Source organism: Nelumbo lutea, chromosome 3 (genome assembly GCF_056320005.1).
Source record: "Nelumbo lutea isolate HS-2025 chromosome 3, American lotus-T2T, whole genome shotgun sequence".
NCBI classification, from domain to species: domain Eukaryota; kingdom Viridiplantae; phylum Streptophyta; class Magnoliopsida; order Proteales; family Nelumbonaceae; genus Nelumbo; species Nelumbo lutea.
In genome coordinates, this window is record NC_142686.1 from 34,422,888 (window position 1) to 34,444,778 (window position 21,891).

The following is a 21,891-nucleotide window of genomic DNA, read 5'->3' on the forward strand; positions in this document are numbered from 1 at the left end:
AGGATCCCTGAATCCCAACCCTCCTGAACATTTATTTTTGTTGAGAACCTCCCAACTAACCTAGTGTGTTTTCCTCTGATCCTTTGTTCCCCCCCCCCCACACACACACAGAAAACAAGACATTGTATAGTTAGGTATTGCACTGGCTACTGCTTTTATCAGGACTTATTTCCCTGCTTGGGATAGAAGAGATTCATGCCATTTTGAAAGCAATTTCTCCACTCTTTCAATTAAAAAGTTGAAAGGAGTTTTCTTTGATTTACCATTTTTTGTGGGAAGCCCTAGATATATGGAGGGAGTTTATACTCTTTTCATTTTTTAAAATTTTGCCAAAAGCTTTTGTAATTATGATGCATATTCTTGCTGAAAAAGCCTTGGATTTGGAGAAATTTACCTATTGCCCTGAGGCCTCTTCATAAAATTTGAGAGCATCCAAAATACTTTGCCCTTCCCCCATTTATGCTTTAGAAAATATGTAACTGTCATCTGCGAAAAAACAAATGAGAGACAGCTGGACAATTCCTGATAATTAAAATGCCATTTATTTTCTTTTGGGAAGCAAGCTCTGTGAGCTTTGCAAATAGAGTTTCAGAACAAAGTAAAAATAAGTATGATGACAGAGGGTCTCCTTACCTCAACCCCCTTTTTGGGACAAACTTTTGACTAGGATTTTCATTGACTAAGATCCTATAAAAAACAGTAATCACACATTTCATGACTCGATTTACCCACTTTATTCCAAATCCCATATTTTTCATGGTTTTCTCCAAGAAATTTAATTCCACCCGATCATAGGCTTTGCTCATATCAAGTTTCAAAGCCATCCAAGGAGTCCTCCCTCTAGCATTTTTCATAAAAATGTATGATTTCATGAGCTATTACGATGTTGTCCTATATGTATCTAGGATAAAAGCACTTTGATTAAACCTCCTAGAAGAGGCTTGATCCTATTAGCTAGGACCTTAGATATGATTTTACCAATTCGGTATTTGGGGTTCCCCCTTTCTAGCACTGGATTATCTCATGCATGCAGATTGTGCTCCCTTTGTCAGGGTAATCAAGAGCAAAGTTAGATCTTGGGAGAGTTCATCTTTTTCCTATGCAAGGAGGGTCGAGCTTATTAAGCCTGTGTTATATGGCCTGCTATTATACTGGTGCAACATTGCTCTCTTGCCACATAGTATAGTGGATTTGATTAAGAAGTTACGTTCAAGATTCTTGCGGATTAGCAATGGGGATAGGGGGCGTCTACAATGTTAGTTGTGCCATGTGTTGTTCCCCTAAGACGGCAGGAGGCTTAGGCCTCCAAAGAGTTAAGGACTGGAATTCAGCACTCTTGTTGCGCCAAGTTTGGAGGCTAGCTGGTGGGAAAGGTGAATCTTTGTGGCTGAATTGGTTCATTAAAAGATACTTAAGGCAAAATTCTATTTGGTCTTTGCCCATGCCAAGGGTATGTTCATGGGCTGTTAGAAGCATTATCAAAGTGTAGGACCTTGCATTACCTTTTGTTACTCATCTGATTGCCAATGGTCATCACACCCACCTCTTGACCCTTGGCATGGGACGGGATTGATCTCCCAAATCCTTGAAGCAATCCAAAGTGGAATTATTCAAGCCTCCTGAGTGGCCAAGGTGAGTTCCTTTGTTAGTAACTACCAATGGATTCCTCCAAATCCCAATTCTTCGGGAATTATGTAACGACCTTCACCTAGTTAAAATTCACAGTGAAGTTAGCTTGGAATTATTGTATTCGCGTTAGTAGCAGCCCTGATTGGACCCCTTTTGTCCTAGTTTGGTTTCATGGGAATATCCCTTGCCACTCCTTCATTTAATGGCTTGCTTGCCGAAAAGCTCTATCTACTAAAGATCAACTATCTAGGCATGGGATCGTTATCAGTGATGCAAAATGTGTCCTGTGCAGATGTGAGCCTAGATATCATGACTATATTTTTTCTCTTTGTAACTTTTCGGTGGAGGTTTAGCAATCAGTTCTAGGTCGTTGTGGATTAATGTGGCCTAATATCTTATCTTGGGAACCACCTTTTTGAATGGAGTCACGCTCACTTGAGGGAGAATGGTATTCTCAGACGAATTTTTTGCTTGGCTTGGAATGTAGTGATTTACCATATTTAGTTGGAGAGGAACCAAAGAGTTTTTCCGAAATGATTATCACCCCCCATCGTTACTCAATAGTAGTTGAAGACTCAACTGCTACTCGTGAATTTATCAGAAATTGGGGGGTCCAAGCCTCTTTGAGGGTCATCTATGTTAACACTAATTGACCCTTGTCAAAGGAACATGGTGGCTTTGGGTTCATTTTGAGGGATCATATGGGGACCCCCATCGGTGCCCTCTCATTGAGTGAGAGATAAGGGGTTTTCAAATGATTGTTATCCAATTTGTCTCTCTAATTGTTGTGAACAGCTTGAGTCTTTGCAACCATTTTGAGTCTTTTACCTTTACTCGTGTATGTAGAGAGACTAATAGGGTGGCTGATTTTTTTGACAAAGTTAATTTTGGATATATATGAGGTTCTCTTAGAGCCAAATGAATTTCCTAAGGCCCTCTCTCGCCTTGTTGACCAAGACACAAGAGGGGCCACTTACTATCTACTGTAATTTCCTAAGGCCCCCCCAAAAAAGGTCAATTCTCCTTAGGGGCTGTTTGATACCACTGGTGTTTTAAGTACAAATTGCCATCACCATATAGGTTGTGTTTGGTACGATGCCCTTTTGGATTCAAATGTTCATACGATATTAGTGTTTTTTTATATAACAAATGGAGGATATTGTTTTTTTGGCTAGGAGAGGATATTAGTGGTTGGGTATCCACATTGGCGCATTTCTACTTACTCCATGATCAAATTCAAAAACAATATTTTTTTCATATGATTAGCTCGTTATTATTACACAGATCAATATCTATTGGTAAGAATTCATAATGTAATCGTACAATTCGCGTTAGTGCGAAGAGGGGAAAGATTCTTAATGCCATTTTGGTATTCGTAAAGTATGTCTTTGTTATAGTTTCCATTTATTAAATAAATGTTTGTAATTGATTTGTCTTCAAAATCGAAAAAAAGTATTTAATAAACCGTTTATTCACAACTAGGCGCCATTAAGCACCAGTGTTGGTTAAGCTGCTCATGTGATGTCATGTGCATTTTTAAACTTTTCTAAACCCTAAATTGCCCTTTCCTTATTTTTTGAGACCATTTTTCCCTTTTATTTCTTTATTCTTTAAAACCCAACTTTAATTTGATTCTTCATCTTCTTTCTCACGCTTGAACTAATAGAACAACACGTTCGGCTGCGTTTGTTTACATTGTAAATGCGGACTGGTGTAAAACTTCACCCCAGTCTGTATTTATCGGCGTTTGGATGGAGTGTAGTTTTGCATTGTAAATCAATGTAAAACTCCACTCATGGTAGAGTTTTACATAAAAAATTAATGATATAATATTTATGTTGATAATCAAAAATTTCAAAGCACAACAGTTCACTACTTTTAAAATCGGTGTTGAATTCCATCGATGTACTTTTACACAACAAGCAAAAGCAGCCTTACAACAAAGATTGGGGAAACTAGGAAAGATGTAGAAATTATGATTGGGAAAAAAAGGAAAGTGAGAGTAGAATTGTAGAAGACATATAGCCATTGGATTCTCTAACTGAGGATTTGTAGTGGCCTAATGAATTGATGAATTGTCAATTTTGTATCCATCGATGCCCATGGTCACCTACAATCGATCAACATAGCACTAGAGAAAACAACAAAAAAGAAAAAAAATGTTTAAATCCAAACATGTGGTCTTTTTAGATAACATGGTGCATATACCTTGATAGTTATGGGTATTGATGGGGCACAATCTGGATGATCCTAGATGGAGGATGATTTGGAACTTGGCTATGTGGCAAGCTGGTTCGGTCTGCAGAATAGTGAAGATCAAAGAACCCGGGGCGGCTAACCCAACGAGGTCGCTCTGATGCTTAAGTTAGTATTGCGAGTTGAAAGTTGAATGATAAGTGTACTAATGAGCAAATAATCGCATGCACCTCCCCGTGTCATTGGGGTTGGTGCCTTTATATAAGCTTTTTTTGGCATGGGCTTCATGCACCACATCTAAGATTTTTGGGAGGTCGCCTAACCGGTCCAAGATTCCCAGAGGTAACTGCCATGCACATTGGTCATCCTCCGGAACACTCGGTACGTGGGCCAACTTCCAAGAAACTTGGGAGTGTCGGGATATGCATACCGAATTTGTCGGTGAGCACAACTCGCAGGTCTCCTCTTGGACCTCAGTCAGGTTGGCAAGCTCTCGAGGGAGGTGGATCTTCGCGTCAATATCACATTGGACAAGGTGCTATAGGTCAGCCCTAGACGAGGTGCTCCTAGCCGGCCTAAGTTGTGGTCAAAATCGCTAGGTTGGGGGGAAGACGAACTATGATCTGGGACTCCAAATCATCACCTAGGTGGCGTCTAGGTGTCGTCCAACTATTTCGGGATGCCATGTGTCACAGTGTCATTGGGGGGCCAAATCCACCCTCATCAGGTATCAAGCTACAAATTAATGGCTTCAAGCCTTCAACGATCAATGATGGACTGACAACAATAAAACAAATTGTGGACTCCTAACATACCTTGAATATGAAGTTTTGAAGTAGGAAATCTAATGGCAAGGTCCATGTCCCCTACCCACAAACTATTCCCACAACAAACTACCATTGTGTATTGAGAACATCTCACCATGAACAAGGGAGATATTCTCAATGCATACTCATAGTGTCCCATGTTATGGCCACATATGGATGTGGGGACAGTTTACGAGTAGGATGGTGAAGATAGAACCTTAGATGGCTGGCTGGAGCAGAACCATTAGTTTTACTTATGTTTAGGTTACTGAAAATAAAGCAAGAAAGTGAGAAAAAAAGAGAGCAAAAGGGGAAGGAGAGAGAAAGGAAGGGGAAGAGAGTTCACCAAAATATGTTTTATACAATTACCCTCTTCAACTACATTTGGCCAACTAAAAGACATACAAGAAGGAAGACATGAAAGGAAGAAGAAGAAGAAGATGATGATGTTGATAGGAGAAAGAGATGGAATGGTGGTTTTGACTACAATTAATTTGGTTGTAGTAGTAGAGGAGAGAAGGGAAAAAAGAATAAGTGAAAAAGAAAGCAAAGGATAAGAAGAGAGGAGAGGAAAAGAAAAGAAAGAAAAAAAAGAAGAGAATTGTGGGCAATTTGCTGGTGGTAAGAACAAGAAGAGAGAGAGGGGGAGAGAGAGAGACAGAGAAATAATTGGAAAGGAATAGGCTTTTCAAATATCAAAATACATAGCTTTGTATCGCAAGTGAAAGTTCAGACCCTTAGGCTCCGTTTGGTTTGTGGGATGGGGATGAGAAAAGGGAATATTTTGATATTTGAAAAGGGTCTGAACTTCTCATCCCCATCCCACAAACTAAACGGAGCCTAAGGGTCTGAACTTTCACTTGCGATACAAAGCTATGTATTTTGATATTTGTGATCAGGAAGTTGGTGATTAGCACCTGTTTGAAGAAGTGCCACAGTTGCAGCAAGTTGGTGATCAGGAAGAATCAGAGGAGGCTGGGGTTCGGGTAACCTTGGTAGGCAGCGAACTGCATCCTATTGTAAGTCTTTTATTTTCTGAGGGAAGTAACATCAGAGAAGATAGGTTGGACCTATCTAGCAAGGGTGGCCGAACCACTCTAGGGTTTTATCTCTATTCTCTAGGGTTCTGTCTTATCCTTGCGGCAAACCCTAGTATTGGACTGAACCTTGTGATCTTATCCCTGCGGCAAATCCTAATAGTTCAGTTTTAGGGTTTCAGCATATCAGATTGATCAATTTAAGGTTTCATATTAACCCTAATACAAACCTTATCCGTACGGTACTGTCTGGAGTGTACAGTTTTAAGGACTGATTAAAACCTCAAATTGGCTTTAGCATATCAGATTGTTCTTCAAACTGATTTTCAGTCTTCTTTTGGGGTTTCGAACACTTCTAAAGGGGTGAAAACAGTTCAGGCTGTTGCTGTTGTGTGTGGTTGTTGATTTCATATCAGTTTTATACATGTTTCATGCACATCTACTGTGAGTACAGATTGGTTCTATACTGATTTTGTGATCGTGGTTGGTAGTCCTAGTGCTGGTTTTAACTGTAGTAACCCTAATTTTGAGACTTCTGGTTCTTGACCGAATGGAGTTTAAGAATCAGGCAGAAGGTAGTTTTGGGAATAGCAATTATGGTGGTGGTTCTGAGACAGGTTTTCAGATTACAATCGTAAAGTTTGATGGATCAAACTATTTGGAATGGGCCCAATCAACCATGATGGTTATTGGGGGAAGGGTTCCATTGAGAGGTACAAAGCTCGGCTAGTTGGATGCAGGTGGGTATTTACTGTGAAGCACAATGCGGATGGTTCCATTGAGAGGTACAAAGCTCGGCTAGTTGCAAAAGGGTTCACTTAGACTTATGGTATAGATTACTTGGAGACATTTGCCCCGGTAGCCAAGATGACCACCATTCGGGTTCTATTATCTCTTGCAGCAAATTACACTTGGCCTTTGTACCAAATGGATGTTAAGAATGCCTTCCTGAATGGGGACTTGCAGGAAGAGGTTTACATGCAGTTGCCTCATGGATTTTATGATACAAAGGTAGGTAAGAAGGCCTGTCGGCTCAATAAGGCATTGTATGGTTTGAAGCAGTCACCTAGAGCTTGGTTCGATAGATTCGGACTAGCCATTGGGAAGTTCGGTTATGTACAAGCCCAGTCAGATCATACACTGTTCATCAAGAGGGTGGAGTCGTCACTGACACTACTTGCAGTATATGTTGATGATATTGTGGTGACAGGAAATGACAACCATGAGATTGAGTCCCTCAAACAACTCCTTCATCAAGAGTTTGAGGTGAAAGATCTGGGTACACTACGGTATTTTTTGGGTATTGAGGTTGCTAGATCTAAACAGGGGATCTTTGTCTCTCAGAGGAAATATGTTTTAGATCTTTTGGCTAAAACTGGAAAGCTAGGTGTCAAACCTGCAGATACACCCATTGAATAGAACCACAGGATTAGTGCAGAGAGTGGGGAGCTGCTTGAAGACAAAGTTATGTTCCAGCGGTTAGTGGGAAAGCTCCTATATCTATGCCTCACCCGACCAGATATCAGTTATGTTGTTAGTGTTGTCAGTCAATACATGCATTCTCCTAGAACCATGCACCTTCTAGCAACAGAAAGAATACTAGCATACTTGAAGAGATGCCTGGGTAGAGGTATACTGTTCAAGAACAATGACCACATGAAGGTGGAAGTCTATACGGATGCCGATTGGGCTGGGAGTGTTGATGACAGAAGGTCTACCTCTGGATATTGTGCTCTTGTGGGAGGTAACCTGGTTTCTTGGAGGAATAAGAAACATAGTGTTGTCTCCCGATCCAGTGCTGAAGCTGAGTACAGGTCAATGGCTAATGGAGTGGCTGAAAGTCTTTGGTTGAGATCACTACTTGAGGAGTTGGGTATTGAGTATGAGAAGCCCCTGATGCTGTATTGTGATAATCAAGCGGCTATTAATATAGCACACAACCCAGTGCAGCATGACAGGACTAAACATATTGAAGTTGATCGACACTTTGTACGAGAGAGGGTCTCATCACAAGAAGTGTGTCTCCCATACATCCCCTCCAATATGCAACTGGCAGATATCCTCACCAAAGCTGTACCACAGAAGAAGCTAGAGGTAGATCTATCCAAGTTGGGAATGATAAACATTGATTCCCAACTTGAGGGGGAGTGTAGAGAACACTGATGTGGGCCCACAGCTACGGCCCCACTGTGTTCGTAGGGTAGAAGATGTTCTAGTCTTCCTAGGGTTAGCTATTGGTCATTTAGTTGTTTCAGTTGTTATTTATTTCAGTCTTATTTTTTGCTTTATTTGTTATGTAAAGACTAAGGGCAGATCTGTCCTTTCCATGTAATGAGCATAACCTATAAATATTAATTAAAGTGGCGGCGGCAGAACATTAAGCTTCTGCTCCTCCTTTCAACCCTTGTATTCTACTGCTTCTCCTCCCTCTTCCTCTTCTTTCCTCTTACCTTTCTTCTTATCTTCGATCCTGAAATCCATTAGGGTTCAAGACTGATAACAGTCCTGAACTTCTACTTAGAACTTACTCTATATAACCTTGGTCAGACTTCAAAGCAAATCCATGATAACTGGAGTAGTCTAGCTTACTTTCATCTTCATTAGCAATTCCACCCTCACAAATATCACCTATTCTTTCTTGTCCCATTTGTGTTTAATTTCATAAAACCGTTTGGTCTTGATCTGCCTCTTAAACATGGTTAGTTGGCCTTGCATGCTAATTTCTATTTTTAAGCATATCTCTCCATGTTGCATCCTGATGTAGAAGAGAGTCATGTTTTTTGTGAATTCTTTCTATTTAGGTTCCCCACTGGACGTTAGATTGAAGACTTAAAAAATTGGACATTAGATTATCTTACTAGTGGGGCTACAAAACTTGTCTATTTGATTATTTCTGGGTTGGCATATATGTTTTCTTCTCCTTAGAGATGCACTGTATTACTAAAGCGGATAGTTTTTTTTTTCCAGCCGCAATCCGGAAGTTCTTTGGGCACAGCGTTCTGATAAGATTTACCTGACCATAGCCTTGCCAGATGCGAAAAATGTGTCAGTGAAAAGTGAGCCCGAGGGGTTATTTAGTTTCTCTGCCATGGGTGCACAAGGGGAATCATTTGATCTCAAACTAGAATTGTATGGAACCATTGTTCCTGAGGTAAGCATGTTACGATCCTTTGTTAAAGTACCTATATTTTCTAGTTATGAACTAGATATTTAATTTTAGCAATTCTTTGTTTTCTATATTTTCTGAAATTATGAATTGTTTATCATCTTTCTTCCACTGGGTTGATGGTTTGGGCTAATTTATTAAAATATTATGACAGAGACATTGTGGGATGAAAGTAAGTCTGTGTGTGGTTTACAACTGATTATTTGTTCAAATGATGCAATCTTTATAAAAGAATGAAGGTTAAAAGTTGCAACAGGATGGAAGTTGTCAGAAAAGTCAATGTGGCTAGAAAAGCAGAGTTGATGTTAATGAGAATATTAATGTGAATTGTATTAGAAAAGGGGAAGTAGAACTAAGTCCATTAGCTCTTGAATTACTTCCCCCCTTGGAACCACTGGTCTGCTGCTAATAATCTGATTTCCTTAGTATGCATCTATGTATCCAGTTCCTGATGCTTTGCTCCTTAACCATTGTACTACCAAGTACCACCTTGGATCCCCCTCCACTATGTTCTTATGTATTTTTTAATGAAAAGATAAATAAAAATTGATAGAAGACAGACGATACAATGACCTTGGAGGGGGTATGACTGCTTTAAAGCTCTCAACACGGAAACCTTTCTTTTCTTTTCTTTCTTTCTTTAGTTATTCCCCTTTAAAGAAGCCTTGATAGAAAACATATTGGTTAAAGTGGTTTGTTGGGCTAAATCTCTGCATAATTTTAAACTGTATTCTGATGAAGAAATCTTGAGAGGATTGTAAACTGTTGTAATGTATACACCAGCAAGTATTTGTCAAAGAAAAAAGAAGTCTACACCAGCAAGGAGTAAAATGCAACATTTTTGGTCTCTACTGAACCAAAACCAAATAAATCTCTCCTTTGATCGCTGCAGCTTCAGAAATCCTGGAAGGTTAGGCGTTGGTGGTATCTTTAGGGACATTAATGGTATGGTTATTGGCATTATACTGTGGACCTGTAGTTCAAGGTGACTCAACAAGGGCTGAATTACTAGCACTACATCAAAATCGGGGACTGAAGTTAGGGAAATCATTAAACTACAAAAAATTCACAGTGGAAGGTGATTCCTGAGTAGTAGTAGTGCACTGGTTTACACACTGTTGCATGGACTATCCTAAATGGACAACGTGTCTGTGTTGGACATGTGTTGGAGCCCGATACTCCACAGATTGGTGAGGACATTTCTATTTAACATTTCCTTTCTGTCTCTTACCTTAGCTGACATGAATGAACAACTAAGTTACAAGATGAATTCCGTTTATCATATCAAACATTTCTTAATAACAAAAGCAACCTTTTTTTTTGTAGGCAAATAATGTTGTAATTCAAAAAGTATGAACTACTTTAATATAGTACGATTATTTGTATACGTGCAAGCCCATATTTTCTCATCTTGCCAAATTAGACTCTTGGAAATGTATTGGATTCTGACTAGGGTTGCAACTTGGGCCAGGTTAGCCCAAACCCAACCTGAAAAAGTTGGGTTGGGTTGAAATTCAGGCTAGAGTTGAAAACTATGAACCCAACTTAACTTCAGGTTGGGTTAGGATTGAGGCATTGGCCAATCCAATTCAACCCAAACTTGACTTTGCTTCATATTTGCATGTTTAAAATACTATATAGACATTTATTTATGTATGTAAGTACTTTTGTATATATGTATGTATGCACGTGGCACGTATGTATGTGTGAAACTATGCATCCATAAATGTATTTTTGTATATGTGTATGCATGTATTCCATAAATATGTGTATGTATGTATCTATCTATATGTACGCAAGTTGACAATTTTAGATTTAGTGGTAATTTTTTCTCAAAAAGCATGATAACAATGTTATTTTACATATAATAATGCTAAAACTGAATTTACCTCGACTCTTAAGTCTAAGAAATAAGAACATTTGGCAAAAGGAAGTAGAGAAGTCAGGCCAACCTGAACCCAACCTCGAACAGGGTTAGGGCTAGGGTTGGAGGTTCCAGAGCCCAGGTTGGGTTAGGGTTGATCCCATCCTGATCTAACCTGGTCTGATTTGTACCCCTAGTTCTGTCTCCTGTGTCTGGCCGTGCAGCAACATTTAGACATGACACCCCCGGGCCATGGCAGTACTGACATGTAGTGAGAGAATTAAGACAGTTAGCAAGAGAATTGAGAATTGAAATTAGACAACCAAGAATTGGCTAATGACAAATATCTTGGCTAAACAAGTGGCAAACAAAGGGTTGTACATACTAGCACATGGATAATGAAATGGCAGTTTCATAATTTTTGGAATATTCAATATTTGGTATTTCAGCTTATCGGTGTCTTAGGAATAATGTTTTTAAGTTACTATTCTTAGTAAATATCAAAGTTATTACTCTTATAGTAATTCCTGTATTTATAGTAGAATCATGATTTACTATTTTTAGTAATTTTAAGTGCCTTTGCAATACGTTAGTTTTAATAGAAGTAGTAATGGGATTTTAGAGTTATTTAATGAGTCACAAGTCCTCATTTGGGCAACGCTATGGGCTACCTTAACTTTAAAGTGGTTAATATTTGTTTTAGCCTTTTAGGTTAGTTTTCTAGTTGAAATTGGAGTCTGCGAAGGAGATCTGAGCTATCATGTTTAATTTATAAATAGTCATTGTACTTGGAATTTTAGAGTGGAATTAATTTATAAATATAGTCATTATACCAGTGATAAAACAAGACACCATAGCTGACATCTTTATTGTTGTTAAAGTCTTTATGGTAAATACACTTGTGAAACATGAACTATCGAAAAGTAAGTAAACCATGTGATGCCTTTAATGTGATTGGTTGAAATCTTGATTTAACGTGCAGTAAATAATCCTAAATGTGCCGTAGTTGGAGTGTTGGACTCTCTGATGACCTATTAACCTATATGGAAAAACAGACTGATAAAGACAGCTGTTATCCACCAAGAGAGCTTGGATTATGTGGATATATTTGAGGACTGTAGATGTATGGATGACATGGGAGGAAAAGAATAATAGGCTCTTTGAAGAAAGAAAAGGACTCAAGAAGCAGTCGAGGAAAGCATACAAATAAAAGATTTGTGGTGGGGGAAACGACTCTAAAGAATAAAGTCTCGGGCCTTTATATTTTGTCATCTCATAAAAAATTTGGGGCACCATTTGCTTTGATTGCTTTCAATGCTTAACATTTATTTGAAATTTTGAATGTGAGATGATACACTAGTTTATGTTAATGCTATGCAATTTTTGTCAATTGTTAATTCTTATTTTTTGGCAACTTTTCAAGTGATTGCAAACATGAGAATTTCTAATTTCTCATAAAATTTCCTAATTTTGGGATATTTACTACATTTATTTATTTTAATTATTTATTAATTAAAAAAATGCATGCTTAAGAGGTTTAGGCCTCTTGCATTCTGGTTTGTGCCTCATGCATTAGGGTAGTGGAACATCTTGTGTCTTGCCTCAGTTTTTAAAAACATTGCTGCAAACTCACTAGCAGTCAACTCCCCATCAAGAATTTGCATACTTTCTTGTCTGTCTGTCTGTCTGTCTCTTTTGAAAAATAACATGATTACTTCATTAAAGCATAAAGGTTTATTATTACATGAGGTCCAAAGCAAAATCCATTGGGGTGGTTAGCCAACACTAGAAGCAGTCAATGACAATGCCAAAGTAACATCTCCCTCCCTCGGGGAAATAGTCCCTATTTTAAATAGAATTAACAACCTCCCCCCTTTGGGGAATTAGTCTCCTGGATGCCCCTTCCTTAGCTAATGAATCTGCTAGAGCATTTGCAGACATCGGTACCCAAACCACTATGGCATTGAGAGCACTCAAAATTTCCTTTGCCTCTCTTATTGCATGTCTATACAATCCAAATGTCTTCTTGGTTTCTCTTAAGCCATCTTGTCACCACTTTTGATTGTCCTTCAACTATGAATTGTCTTAGGTTCTTAGTTTTGGTCCACAGGTCCAGAGAAAAGTGCCATGACATTCCCCTCCTTGTATCTAAATTCTAAAATTATCCCTGATTCTTGATTGTCCTGGGTTACCCAAGCTGAACCCATCAAAGTTCAATTTAATGAATCTGCCGCTGGACTCTTCCACTGAACTACCCACTGAACTATCACAGGTAGGTCTTTGTGATGACGAAGATTCAGCCTGCTGGCTTTGAGCTTCTTAGTATATCATCAGTTGTGAATGAGTTGAATTCCTCTCTTGTTTTGACCCAATGCACGACTTTAATTAAGATGTTTTTAATGATCTCTTCTGCACTTTCTCTCTTTACCCTTGAACAGCCTTGCATTTTTTTTTGATGAGTGAACAGCCTTGCATTTCTCTTCCTTGGATGGAAAAAACTTCTTACCTCTTCTCTTCCTTGGATGGAAAAAAGATGACTGAATAAACTTCTTAGGTCAGAAGGAGGGGTCCACCTGCATCCAAACAGATAAAAGAAAAACAACCAAATAGTAGATACACAAGTGCAGGACATTAGCAAGTGGAAAGAGTCTTCACCGTGTGATTTTCAAAAAGAACAGCAGTGAGGGGATATACACCAAAAAGGTCTTCTCTGCTGCAAATTCTCACAAGTATTAATTTTATCATGATAGACCTCCCAGCAGAAGGCTCTTATTTTTGGACAGGACCATTTGAGATGGCCCTAACTCAGTAGGATAACGTAAGATTTAAGGTTACTGATTAGCTCATTGAAGAAGGAAGCACAAGAAAGGAAACCAGAGGAAGTTAGTATCCAGACCTTGTTATCATTCCTTGAAGCATCAGGGGAAATCCCTTCTAAATTATTCAACAATGGGATCACATCTAAAAGACTTTGTCCCTTAGACCCCTTCTGAGGCCAAGATTCCAAACTGGATCATTTGGAGAGAAAGAGACACATTGAGATACTAGAGCCTTTTTTAGGTCTGAAAATGGAGAAAATGAGGGGTAATTTATCTTTTGAGGTCTGATCACCTCACTAGAAATCCTTCTAAAATTTAATTCTCATCAATTCTGACAAAAGGTATGAAGGAAGAACTGACTGAATGGCTTTCCAAGGAGAGGAAAGAGGAGCACTGGAGTTCAAGCTCGTGACCCAACCATTGTCGGCCACCCCGTGAATGTTTTTAATGGTTTTATGCCACAGCTTGTCTGAGTCTCTAGGAAATATCTCCAACCACTTTCTGAGAAGGGCCTTGTTTTCTGCTTCTCAATCTGCCCAACCCTGAAACCCCCTTCCTTTTTACTCAAACATACCGGGTCCCACTTAATCAAATGATTTTTTTTAGTGTCTCCTGGGTCTCATAGAAAATCCTTCATTATTTTCTGCAAAATTTTGGCAATACTAGCTGGAATCCTAAGGACAGACTGGTGATAAATGAATTGATTGGCTGGGGTCGATTTTATTAAGGTAATTCTAGCCCCAAGGATATGTAGTTCTTCTTCAGGCCACTAGTTTCTTAGAGAACTTCTGAGTGATAGAATTCCAAAAGATAGAAGTCCTAGGGGGAAGCCCTAAGTATTTAATTGGCCACCCAAACAACCAAGCATTCCAGCACCTCTGCAAATCTCCTTTAACCTCTCCTCCTCCATATTTGATTCTAGCTATACAGCTCTTTCCAAAGTTTACCTTCAAGTTTGAAATCTTCTAAAAAATCCTCATTAAGGTCTTTAAATTCTTGTAATTTCATTTTTATTTAATAAATTTTATTTTACTACCAAAGAAAAAGAATTTGCCTATCTTCAACAAATGCCATTTGAGTTGGCTCCGCCATCTCATGCAGCACTGCTCTAAGTCTTCTAGACAGCACTTTTAAAATCACTTCATATAGGCTTGATATCAAACTAATGGGCCTGAAGTCCTTTAACAAACAGCCCTTTCTTTCCTTGGAAGTAAAGCAATAAATGTAGCAGTAGCACCTCTCTTGGGAATACCTGATTAGCAAAGTTTATGAAAATTGCCAACACATCTTCTTTAATGCTATTCCAACATGCTTTTAAAAAATGTCATATTAAAGCTATTAGGACCAGTTGACTTCTTACCATCACCTTAATAGCTTCTTTATTCTGTTCCAACCCAGAACTTCTTTCAGATCCATCCACTATATTGTCCTTCAATCTCTTCAAATGTTTCTTTTTTCTTTTGATGATAGCCTAACTTTATTACTTATGAGAAAGAATGATTTATATTAATGGATCCGCAGCCTCTTCAACTGTTTCCAAGTGCAAAATGTCTTCTTGGCATTGCAGTATATAAGGAAATATAGAAGTTCCTCATCATCCAGCAATTTCATTATGTGACTCCACCAATTCTTTTTTTCCTTTTTTTTGATCAATAACTCAGAAAAGAGATTTCATTAATCTAATTAAGGCAGCACAACAAGAAGTTGTGAAGGATACAAATAGACACCGAGTGTCCAAATCCCCCAAGTATTACAATTGAGCCCAAAACATAGACCGCCTTTGTACCCCTTGTTTAGCTAAACCACCCGCCAAACTGTTGGCCGATCTTCTAACCCAATTAACTTGAATCAACATATCCCTGGAGAGCCTTTTGTCCCCAACTGTCTTTGTACCCCTTGGGTGCCATGAAGCTCCTCCCCCTTTCTTTAACCAGTCCACAACTGTTTTGGAATCACCTTCAACAATTAGCTTTCCAAAACCCATTTCCTTGGCCTTTTCAAGCCCAAAAACAGCTGCTAAGAATTCTGTTGATGCCACATCACTTTGCCCAGCTGGGCTCGAGAAGAAGGCACATATATTACCTTTTTCATCCCTGATAACTCCTCCAATTCCAGCGGGGCCTGGATTGCCCACACTACTTCCCTCGAAATTCAGTTTCAATCAGCCACAAGGCGGGGGAGACCAGACCACTGTTGCAATCTGTCTTCTAGAAGATGAGGCAGCTATTGCCCCCCAAGTTCTAAAGAAATCATCAATCTTAAAGCCTGAGAACAAATTCAAGGTCTTAACCCAATGTGTCACTCCTAAGGTTATGATCTCAATCAATGCTTTGTTATTCCTCTCCTTTTCCCTCAAAATTCTAGAGTTTCTTTCCTCCCAGACTGTCCAAATAACTGCTGCCCTTGTCCATTGTTCCACATCAGTCTACCTCTTTTAGTAGACCACCTACAAACAGAGGGGTTAAACCACCCTCCTACTAACAGGAGAGAGCCACCTGCAACCAAAAAGTGAAGCAAACCACTCCCAGATAAAGCCAACAAAAGGACAGAAGATTAGAAGATGAACTGCAGTCTCACCATTAAGCTTGCACAAGCTGCACCAGTTTGGCCTCTTCCTTTGAAGCTTATCACAAGTATTAATGCAACCATGAAACACTTCCAAATAGAAAGCACTGACTCCAATTCTTCTCAAACTTCAGCCTTGATTTCTTCTCTCCTTGCTTTCACATAAGCATGGAATCATGCAGTGTTTCATAACCTGCCTTAATTCAAAGTACTCCTATGAGTTGACTCTGAAAGCTCCTTTTTATTCCTTCCCATTCCACCATTGCTTCTCCAACCAGGTTGATCCAATTCCTCCACTTTGTCCAACCACACCATTTTCTCTAAACGTGTTTCTTTTCTATTCATCAAAAATACCAAAAGCGTTTCTATTCCATCTTTTTAAACTTCAATTAATTCTTGCAACTTCATTGGCGAAGAACTACTCACCCTATCACCAATTATCTATCATCTCAAAAAACTCCAGATGTTCCAACCATATATTCTAAAATTTGAATGTATACAATCTCTCCCTGATCACAGGGTAATGCCAGTGGTATTTGTGCTATGCCGAATACCTTTTTTTTGCTTATCTTATGAATCATCATTATCAACCATGGGTATTTTTGGCTTCTTTGCATTTCTAATTCTTCAAAATTTATCTTGTCTGCAGGGAAGTAAAGTTAATGTTGGACTAAGAAACATTCTTTGCTCAATCCAGAAAGAGCAGAAGGGTTGGTGGAAGAGACTTCTAAAATCAGATGAAAAACCTGCACCTTACATCAAGGTTGATTGGAACAAGTGGTGTGATGAGGATGATGAAGAGTTGATTAAGTGTAAGTTGACATTGGGTTCCTTTTATCGTTTAGTTCATCCGAAGTTTATCTGTGGTGCTTTCATGGCACTTGGCAGGAATTGAATCTGAAATGTTGCTTAGTTCTGAAACTTCATATGAATTTCATGTTTCACTTTGCTTTTGGATAGTTGAAGGTTGGCGTTTCTCTCACGTCACCATACTGTATGGACCGCCTGTATGTATTAGCATCTTGTATGCTAGTAATATAAATAAACTAGTTCCACTGTTTCTAGTTGCTCCTGATGCAGGGACAAAGCAGTGTTTTAAAAGCGCAAGGGGCATTTTACACCCAAGGTGCAAAATGCAAAAATGCAAAAAGAAAAAAAAAAGCGTACAAAATAAAAAATGCAAAAAATATATATTAGTTAAAAATCTAAACTTAAAATTTAAAATAAATGTTTTAAAAAAGCCTATTATCTCAAGTTTTGAAAAGATATGTTCCGGGGAAAATTTTGAAAATATTTATTTTAAAATTTAAGTTTTTATTTCAAACATTTATTTAAGCCTAGCCACTAGGCTTAAAAAAAGGGAAAAATGGGCAAATTTTGAAAATGCACATGCTTAGGCTGAAGCACAAGGTGCACCAGGTACATACCTTTTGGAAGTGCTATGCCTGGGGCCTAGGTGAGGCGTATACCTTAAAATGTGCCTCAGGCGTGCCTTTTAAATTACTGGTTTCTTGGTCTTCTGGTAAGTGGTTTCAATTAGTCTGGGTTGATCAAGACATAGGCTTGTAGATGTAGAGTCGGTTCCTTCACTTCATTTCATATGTTATTTTAGCTTTATGAGCGTTTCTGTATATCAGTCTATTCTGCTCTACCTATTACTGCTGTAAATATGTTGGCTACATTTGGTGCATCTTTCTGTGTGGTCTTTCGGCTGTTTACAAGCCGGGAAGACTGATTTTTGGTCTATTTCCATTTGGCGCACAGAAGATCTAGCCGCCAAAAGCCGGAACGCCGAAAAGACGCGAAAAGCTCATTTTGGGCTGATTTTGGGAAGCTCCAAATGAAGTTTTTTGCATCTTTCATGGTTTATTCTCATGCAGAAAGACGCACGGAAAGATGCGTGCCTGCCAAATGTGCTTTGGGCTGCTCAGATCTTCATGCAAAAGCTCAATGCGTCTTTTGACTGTCAGAGCTACCAGAAGATTTTCCCAAAAAGATGTGCCAAACAAGCCCGTAATATTGATCATCTGAATTCTGAAGGCAGAGAATGCATTAGAGTTTGATTTTGTGAAAGCATTAGGCCCTTGATAGTCTCCTGCTAACTCTAGTCCCCAGCTGCCATCTCTCTCTCTCTCTCTCTCTCTCTCCCCCCTGTCTCTCTACTTGTCTCTTGTTTTGCTTCTATTACTGACAGGTTACTGCTGAAGCTTTAGGTAGATCATCAAATCCATCAATTACAGAAGATCAATCTCAGCAATTCTTTTTTTTTTTTTTTCTCACTCAAGTAAACCCCTCTCTCTCTCTCTCATTCTCCCTCCCTCCCACCCTTCTCCGCAATTTCAACTGGTTTCTAATATTTCCCTATGAAAATACCCCTTCATGGAAAACCATAGAATCGTCCAAAACCCCTCCCATAGCAGCCACCCTCTAGAGAATCCATATTTAACAGCTCCTTTTTGACTAAATTATCAAAAAAAGAAAACATCTCCTTTTTGACTGTTTTTCAAAAGTTTCCTCCTAGATCTCAAACTATCACAATTCTCTCCTCCTTTTTGAAAAATATGCATTTCTGTTGTTGCAGGATTTTAGTCTTTAAACCTGTCCTAAACCCTTTATCAGATACTGTGTCAAGATGATACTTCATAACGTCTGTTACACCAAGGCACTGTACAAAGGAATGGTCAATGGTCAATCTTATCTGTCTATATACTTATTGGTGTTAATATTTAAATATACATTATCTGTTGCCAGTCAATATATATGTGGAAAACCGAAAACAGTTTCTGATTAGGTCAAGTAGATGCCCCCACCTATTTCTTCTAGGTGGAGGAATCCTTGGTCAATTTGAATCAACAATTAGATCCGGAATAATCTGGATTAGACGTGTTTCACCCCCAGTCCATCGAACTGTGAGCACCCCTAATAGAAGTATTTTTGAAGGCAAAGCTAGGAAGGACCGAATTTCTATGATTCGAGGAAAAAGAATTATGGAATGGATTCTAATTTTACCAGAATTTGAAGGGATCTCAAAGGAAAGAGATAAATCTAACACCCTTGTTTTGGCTGGTGACAGTGTACTCTAAATGTTTCATTAATGTAAGTTACCGTTTCCAATAAAAAAAGGTCTCATAGGAAGCATTTGGAAATGATTCCTGGTATTTATTTGAATAGGGATCATGGGGTTAATCTCTTGTATTTGTATTTGATCTTTTTGCTATTTTCTGTATGTCTTTTATGTTCTGATTGTATGTCTGGTGATCCCTTGTCACCTTCTTGGATGTACTTTTTAATACAAATTTTCCTTTTTTATTTATTATCAAAAAGAATATTTTGCAAGGATAGAATTAAATTCATAAATTGTTTCTGTCTTTTACTACATTATGTCCCCTTTGTCAAAGATCTGATGTGCCCAAATCACTTTGAATTCCCTCAGAGAAGGGCAGGCTTATTTTGGCTAGAGAGCAGTTCTGTAAAACAGGAAAGAAAAAAAATGTTCAGCACTAACAAAAGTAAATTCAGCATACTAGACTTTGTCCACAATTAAGGCCCCATTCGTTTTCTGGGAAGTTACTTAACCAGATAAATGCAGTTACCTGGGTAAGTTTTTCCTGGGAAACACTTACCCGGGTAAGTACATTTACCCATGTTCTTTTATTTCTCATGTAAATAAGTCAATGGCCATTTTAGCCATAAAAATTCATTATTAAAAGGGGCATTTTTGTCCCATCCAAGTGTTGGCAACTTTCTCCCTAGGTGGGAAAGTTATATACTCACCTAAGAGATGGGTATCACTTATCCGGGATTCTGAAAAAAGAATCCCCACATAAATCTGAAAAAAGAACAGGGGATTCTTGATCAATGGGAATCAAAATCCCATTGACCAACTTTCCCCCCTCTCAAAATCCGAAAAAAGAACGCCCCCTAAATAGTGTATCCCAGAATAAACGATGGTCATACTTGGTTTTACTGATGATTTTGTATTCTTCTGCAGCCGATTTTGCTTCTGATGATGATGATGGTGCTGCGGTAATATTATCCTCCATTTGTATTTTATGAAAATAGATTTTGGACTTCCATGTTACTCTCTGTATAACTTTTCCCTATTGCAGGAAATTGGTGAAGATGAAAGCAGTGATGATGAAGGAATGCTTTGTGAGTCAGATATTAGTTTTTCTGTTTTGACAATTCACTGCACAATAAGCACATTCCATTCTTCATTTTTAAATGCATTTTTTAAAGATTGTAAAACTGCATAAATTGTAAGTAAAGTTCATTTGGATAAAAAATAATCTTCTTTTGACTTGAATTATTCCTCTCATCAAGTTGCACCAGCTTTTCCATTAATCTTAGACCTGCATTAGTGCTGCTTCACATCAACTGGATTATTATACGCAAATGATTTACAGTGATAAATTGAAAATTTTCTTACAGATCTTCCCGACCTGGAGAAAGCCAGAGGAAAGTAAAGATGACCTAGAACCAAGCAATAGACAAGACTCAGGATTTTTGCTTACAGAGAGAGTTGAAGACTCAGGTTTTTGGCTTTTCTTTTGCGTAAATCTTGTAATGGTGTTCAGGCAAACTAACAATGATCTAGAACCAAGCAATAGACAAGATCTGGTCTTAACAGATGACCTTTTTGGCGTTATCTTCGTGGCCTGAAACAGAAACTTGAAATGGTGTAAATGATCAGCAATGGCAGGCATTTGTACATCCAAAACTTATTTCTTGTTTTCCAGAAGCATAGAAATATAGAACTATCCTTAGTCCCAGATGTTAGGCTTTATTTCTGACTACTTCACAGTTCACATTCTAATTCTACCTTCTAAACAATTGTTCTTGCACAAGACAATCACAACCAGGATCACTGGGTCAGGAGTTATATCCTTCACCATTAGCCATTGATGATAACCCCAGTTTCGCTGCTGCAGACCCTTAAAAAGAGTGCAGTACTCACAGAAAGCGAGTGATAGGTTGAGATGAGATCATGGTAGGTGAAATCTGGACGTGTGTATGATTGCATCAAGCCAGTTTCGTATCATTCGCTGTTATAATCAGTGTGGAAAGGAGTAGGGTGCAATTCAGGTTGGCCTAAGTTGGCATTTGGTCTATTCAAAATTTGACAAAATCTCAACCCTAACCCGACCAAGTTGCACTTCTAGTTTACATACCCCTCTCACTCCCTCCCCGGCTCCCCCCCTAGAGGAAGAAAAATCAATTTGGCGTTTCTACGAAACAGCCTGCCTCTTGCATTTTTAAGGTATGTTTCAATTATCAATAACTTCAAATAATGGTAAGTATGCAAATTTGTATTGGCTAATCCAAAGTGTTTTAGGTAAAAACAGCATGGGTATTAATTGCCAGACACAACGTTAAACATTTGGTGGACAAAAGCTTTTGATCTTTTGTTATTCCTCCCCATAAAATAAAGTACAGAGATATTCTCAGGCTGTAAAATAATAAAGTATTGAGTGGATTTACACTGACCAAAGCCGAACTCCACATGCATATGGATAAAAATTTATCCAATAATTTAGTGGTTTGTTGTATCCACAAGACATTGTGCGTACAGGTCTCAACTTCCCGTTTTGTTCCACTTATTTAGTACTTTTTTTATGAATTTCGGTGAATGCATTGGGTTTAGGGGACGCATTAATTTTCCAGCTCTCATTTACACAATCAGATTCCACCATTTGAGGGCAAATCAATGTTTACGTGAAAATCCAAACAATTAGATAGCTATTGTTAGTAGAAATTCTCATATTGCGCTACTCACAGCCTTTTACAGCTGTGCATTGAGAACATTTCC

At 38.5% G+C, this 21,891-nt stretch overlaps 1 protein-coding gene across 1 annotated transcript in view; it reads left to right on the forward strand.

Moving 5' to 3' along the window:
• LOC148864164 (co-chaperone protein p23-2-like) overlaps positions 1-20,854 on the forward strand; it is a 28,296-nt gene extending 7,442 nt beyond the window's left edge. Inside the window, exons 3-7 of the mRNA XM_088977109.1 lie at positions 8,636-8,819; positions 16,732-16,894; positions 20,074-20,108; positions 20,192-20,234; positions 20,514-20,854. Coding sequence (XP_088833235.1) covers positions 8,636-8,819; positions 16,732-16,894; positions 20,074-20,108; positions 20,192-20,234; positions 20,514-20,548 — 460 coding nt within the window. The 3' untranslated portion in view covers positions 20,549-20,854. The remainder of the gene's footprint in view (positions 1-8,635; positions 8,820-16,731; positions 16,895-20,073; positions 20,109-20,191; positions 20,235-20,513) is intronic.
• The last annotated feature ends 1,037 nt before the right edge of the window (positions 20,855-21,891 follow it).